Source organism: Babylonia areolata, chromosome 11 (assembly GCF_041734735.1).
Source record: "Babylonia areolata isolate BAREFJ2019XMU chromosome 11, ASM4173473v1, whole genome shotgun sequence".
Classification (NCBI taxonomy): Eukaryota; Metazoa; Mollusca; class Gastropoda; order Neogastropoda; family Buccinidae; genus Babylonia; species Babylonia areolata.
The window spans coordinates 28,300,879-28,307,073 of record NC_134886.1 but is presented as its reverse complement, the minus strand read 5'-3'; the positions used below and the strand labels follow the sequence as shown (position 1 = coordinate 28,307,073).

General features: G+C 44.7%; 1 protein-coding gene across 1 annotated transcript in view; it reads right to left on the bottom strand.

The window, feature by feature from the left end:
* Positions 1–559: 559 nt before the first annotated feature.
* The window catches only part of LOC143287200 (uncharacterized), a 48,239-nt gene continuing 42,603 nt past the window's right edge, over positions 560–6,195 (bottom strand). Inside the window, exons 2-3 of the mRNA XM_076595145.1 lie at positions 5,525–5,715; positions 560–1,298 (exon numbers count right to left, since the gene is read on the bottom strand). Of these exons, the coding sequence (XP_076451260.1) occupies positions 560–1,298; positions 5,525–5,715 (930 nt within the window). The remainder of the gene's footprint in view (positions 1,299–5,524; positions 5,716–6,195) is intronic.

Here is a 6,195-nt window from a genome sequence, read left to right as displayed (position 1 = left end):
CGTGACGTTTGACTGTATCAACACCTCGATAATCGCTCGGTGAATTAATGTTACGGGGGTAACCCCTGACATTTTACTACGTGTCAAGAAGCCATCACGTGATTTAGAATATCATTTCCCCGACATTCGTTGAGAGAGTTTTTGTGACGTTTGACGACGTGAAAACCTCAATGTTCGCTCGTTGATCTAATGATACGGGAATAACCCCTGACTTTACAACCTGTCAACAAGCCGTCACGTGACTTAAGACTATCCCTCCTTCCCCCTCTTATTATCTGAGCGAGTTCAGGGAAGGTCACGCAAAAGCCTCCCTCCTCCCCCTACACCCCTCTCTCCTAATCAAACCACCCCGTCTCCCATTGTCAGTCAATGAGCTGAGGGCAGTGGCTGTTACCAGGCCACCCTCTCCCCCACACCCACACACCCCACCCCTCCGTTCTCTTTCTTATTGTGGCCTCAGGTGCATGCAAGACAACGGAACACCTTGTTTTGTTTTTCTTTCTTTTTCCTTTGTTTTCAAACAATCCCATCCCCGACCCCGGACCCCCTCTTCGGGTCCTCACTTGCTGAAGGAGGCCCGGGACTGTCTGACGCCCATACAGCGCAGAACGTCGTGCAGCTCCTTGCGGAAGATGGGGTTCATGAAGGCGTAGATGATGGGGTTGGAGACGTTGTAGGCGAAGTAGCTGAAGAAGACGAGCGCGTGGAACTTGACCACCCCGTGGGCCATCAGCCAGGAAGGGAGGAAGGCCAGGATGAAGACCAGGGTCACCACGAACAGCATCAGCGCCGTGCGGATGTTGGCCAGCAGGTACTTCTCCTTCAGCCCGCTGTCGTTCTCCAGCATGGCCTTGCGAGACTCGTGCGTCAACTCCGTCATCTCGAACCCGTTCTGCACGTGCCCGCCAGACCCAGACCCAGACCCAGACCCAGACCCCGCCGCTGCAGCCGCCTCAGCTACCGTGGTGGTGTGCGTGTCCGTCACCGACACGTCGCGCAGCAGCCGCACGTTGGTTTTCTGCCGCGCGCGCAGTCGTCGCGTTCGTCGCACGATAACGGAGCGGTAGATAGCGATGTAGAGGAGGAAGACGACGATGAAACAGATGAGGAACATGGAGGCGTAGACCTTCTGGTAGGTCTTGCGGAAGAAGGTGGAGAAGATGATCTGGTTGAAGCGGCACTGGCCCGTGTATACCACCACCTTCTCCTCCGACAGCATGCACTCGGTGATCTGGGCCGACGCCATGGTGTCCACCGCCGACAGGGTGACGTTCCTAGCTTCCTCCTCGCAGTGGGGGCTGCAACGCACAGATATACAGATTAAAACATTCTACGATAATATATATATATATATATTTTTTTTTTCAAAACCCTGTAACCCCCTTTTGGGGGGCATGGGAAGGGAACCGCGCTATATAAGCCTCCAAATTATTATTGTCATTATTATGATAAGTATTAAATGCAATGTGTAACAAAAAGAAAATGGTAGAATTATCATCATCATCATCATTATTATTATAAGTAGTAGTAGTAGTATCAAATGCAATGTGAAACAAAAACAAAACAAAACAACAACAACAACAACAACAACAAAAATGGTAGAAATGCTCAGCAATGCAGCAAGCGCACGGAATCACCGAGATTATTATTCCATACTGAAATTATGCGGCCACAATCGCAGCCTGACCCAAGTTTACTTATTAACTTGATAAATGTACTGAAATTTTAACAAATGATTTTATTTTCGCCCTGAATTTTTTAAATTTTTTTAATTAATTTTTTTTACAACAATTATATGCTGAATAAACGCATGTGTATTTCTTTGAGATAAACTTGTTTCTGGTTTGGGGCATTCCATAACGAAAATGAAATTCATCACCAAGTTCATATAATTTTCTGCCACAGTTTTTACAAAGATTTTCTTCGTGACGAATGCCAAATCATCGTCCGACTTCAATCATAGGTCTATTCAACCAATGGGTATATGTAAACATCCTACAACTGATAACTGTATTTCTCTCGTTTAAAGTCTTTTTTAAAATCTGTACAACAAGCATTTTTACTCGAGGAGAGAGATTCACGCCATGAACGCACACGATTATGTTGTAAATCCACGCGGGTATTTCTGCAAATACTGCTGACACTGGAAACACACAGACACAGACACACAAAAACACATGCATGCATGGACACATAACCTCACCCCACACCCCTTCCACATACACACTCTCACACACACAAACGCACACGTACACACACACACACACACACACACACACACACACACACACACAACACACACAAACGTGCACATAACAACAACAAAGATCACATAAGGCGGTCGTGGTAATGATGACGATGATGAGGAGGTGGTTGTAAATGGCGACGATGTCGTTAGCGTGATGATGATGATGATGATGATGATAATGATGATGGCGATGATGATGATGCCATGATAATGATAATAGCATTTCAGCAACAACAGCAACAACAACTACTACCACTACTACAGCTGCTGCTACTACTACTACTACAACTACTACTACTACCTGCCAGTACAATCAACCAAGGAAAGATTTAGGAGGTAATATGATTCTGCGGTTGATTAACAGATGATTGGACACTATAATTAACCTTATAATTGACTTTCAAAACCTGGGGTGTGGCGGTGGGGGATAATCATTGGACTGACGTCACCGTCAAACGTGAACTCGCACAAAGACGCGTGGAATATATTGACGTGCAGTTGCTGGCGGGATTTGCTTTTCTGAAGACACGACGATCCGAGGCTGGGTCAAATTACTCGAGTTAATGCTTCGACAATTATTAAGAACAGCAGCAGCTGGTGGTGGTGGTGATATCACAACATGAAGAGAGAGATAGAGAGATAGAGAGATAGATAGATAGAGAGAGAGAGAGAGAGAGAGAGAGAGAGAGAGAGAGAGAGAGAGAGAGATTGCAAGACAGAAAGAGACAAAGAGAGCGAGAGAGGCAAGCAAACACCACACACAGACACACACACACACACACACACACACACACACACACACACACACACACACACACACACACACACACACACACACACACAGGGAGGGAGAGAGAGAGAGAGAGACCATGCATACTATAGAGACAAAAAATATGCTTCCAGAAAGATAGGGAGAGAGAGAGAGAGAGAGAAAGAGAAAGAGAGACAGAGACCGAGAGACTGGGATAAGTAAGGACAGAGACAGACAGAGGGAGACATATATTTATACACAGACAGACAGACAGACAGACAGACAGACAGACAGACGTGGCGAGTTTCTTAACTGGTGGCCGAACAGACTGAAGCTCTGTTTACTGAAGATTTTGATTAAACAGTCCATTATCCGAATAGCATAATACAACTCCGTTTACAAACTGCTGCTAACCTGATTAATCAAGCAGCCCGCTGAGGGAAGTGGGTGTTCGTTCAATAACTGCTAATTAAAACAGTTCATTGATGAGAATATGACAAATACAGTACATGGGTAAATGCTTAATGGCGGCTGGTGACCGATTTCAGTCGTGAACATCTACACAAAGGAAATGGGATACCGGACCATTTTCCGCCTTGTGCCTTCTGTGTGTGTTATATGTTCGTCTATCTGTCTGTCTGTCTGTCTGTCTGTCTGCCTGTCCATGAGTCTATCTCTGTGTGTCTGTATGCGAGTCTGTCTGTGTTTGCTGTTCATCCATTCTTTGTGTGTGAATTTATTTGGTCGTCACCTTTGTTCCCATTCTTGGTGGGTTTTTTTTCGTTTTTTTATATTGTTGTTGTTGTCAGTCTGTCAGTCTGCTGTTCTCTCTCTCTCACTCTCTCTGTACACACACGCACACACACACACACACACACACACGCACACACACACACACACACACACACACACACACACACACACACACACATATATAATACAAGGTAAATCCTGGACCTGCTGACACCACTCCATGAACGGATTCTCGGGAGAACAACAAAACAACAACAACAACAACAACAACAAAAGGGTAAATGAACCAAACGTAATCATCCTGGGGACCAACATCCAGGGTCAAAACTCAGAATCCATAGAAAACACAAGATAAATCCCGGACTTGCTTTATTTGTGGAAAAATCTACTTATCCTGGCAGTTACCTGCTAATATTTTAACTCTCTCCGTACGAACGACAAAAGATGCGACTTGGACAGCGTTTCACCACTGCTGAAGTCATTAACATGTAGCGGAAGGCGGAAGGTTCTTAAGAGGTGGATGAAGACAATGATACAATACACAATACACAAACTTTATTGTCTGTACTTTGGTATAGAGATTTTCTTTTTGGCATACCGCATTTCTAACGGTTTCTAAAACAAGAGCGATAGGCTGGGCCATTCATATACCCACTAGACATCAGATGTGGTTTTGGTGGGTAGGAGACGAGAAGAGGAATTGCCGTTCTTAGTGAGTTAACCAGCCACCCGAACACTCCTGTCTGATATTCCTGTCAGCGAAACAAACAAGCTTCAGAGAATGAAAGAAAGATACAAAAAACTTCATCTTCATTCGAAAACTGCTCTTAACCATGTAAAATGCATTCGTACAGTTATTATATTGCAGTGTTTTGTTGTATTAAATGCTTAACTTACTGTGATGTCTTCAGTATAAGAGTGTTTTTTTTTCTCAAGTTGAAAACGAAAAGAAAAAAAAAGAAGAAAAAAGAAGAAGAAGAAGAAGAAGAAGAAGAAGAAGAAGAAGAAGAAGAAGAAGAAGAAGAAGAAGAAGAAAAGAGAAAAAAAAAGAGGAAACAACAACAGCAGCAAAACATTCATCGACGGGCGCAAGAGCCGAACGTTTAAGCGTTGGACTTTCAATCTGAGGGTTCCGGGTTCGAATCTCCGTGACGGTGCCTGGTGGTAAAGGGTGTAGATTTGTACAATCTCCCAGGTCAACAAATGTGCAGACCTGCTAGTCCTGAACCCCCTTCGTGTGTACACACTAGCAGAAGATCAAATGCGCACGTTAAAGATCCTGTAATCCATGTCAGCTTTCGGTGGGTTATGGAAACAGGAACATACCTATAATGCACACCTCCCGAAAGCGGAGTATGACTGCCTACATGGCGGGATAAAAGCGGTCATACACGTAAAAGCCCACTCGTATACATACGAGTGAACGTAGGAGTTGCAGTCCACGAACGCAGAAGAAGAAGAAAACACCCAACAACCCATCAACAGCAACTCACTTTGTGGAGTTAGCACAGAGATCAACAAATTGTCAAATCGGAACCGACACCCCCCCCCCCCCCTGCCCCCCACAACCCACATGCCGCCCCCTCCCCCCCCCCCCCAAAAAAAAAGCAAAAAAAAAAAAAAGCAAAAAAAGAAAACAACAGCAAAAACACAAAGAAATAATACCAAAAAAAAAGGGGGGGTGGGGGGGGGGGGGAAAGAAAGTCACCAAACAAACAACAACAACAACAAAACCCCAACAAAACAACAACAACAACAACAATATAACTCACTTTGTGGAGTTAGTGCAAAGCTCAGTAAAATTGTCCAAGTCGAACTGCGTCATGATGTTCTGACGAATGGCGGCCATGGTTTCCGTGTCGTTTTTCTCGATGTCGAACTCCTCTGTCAGATAGACGCCGTGAAACAGCGCCGTCAGTACGCCGAACATGGCCGACACGAAGATCAGAAAGATGATGCCAATCTGCAACACACACACAGAGAATTTTTTTTGTTTTTGTATTTTTTGTTTGTTTGTCCGTTGTTGACGTTGTTGTTGCTGTCGTGGTCGTCGTCGTCGTTTCTTTATGAAAAGGGACGCTGACTTTCGTATACACTTCACGGTTAATTTGAAATTATGCATACTTATATAACGACTTTTCTTGATCCCAGGCAGACCTCCAAGCGTTTTACAAACAAAAAGTCATTTGCACAATGGGCTGCCTACATGGGTAGAGCCAACGGACAGTGCCATTGGCTGCTCATCATTTATTTCCTGTGTCATTCAATCAGGTCTGAAACCTGATGCACACTTACACACTAATACAGACATGTAACACATTACGTATCTGAAAGTGCGTGCGTGCGTGTGTGTGTGTGTGTGTGTGTGTGTGTGTGTGTGTGTGTGTGTGTGTGTGTGTGTGTGTTTCTGCATCAACTGATTTTATCCGGCTACACCGGTCAG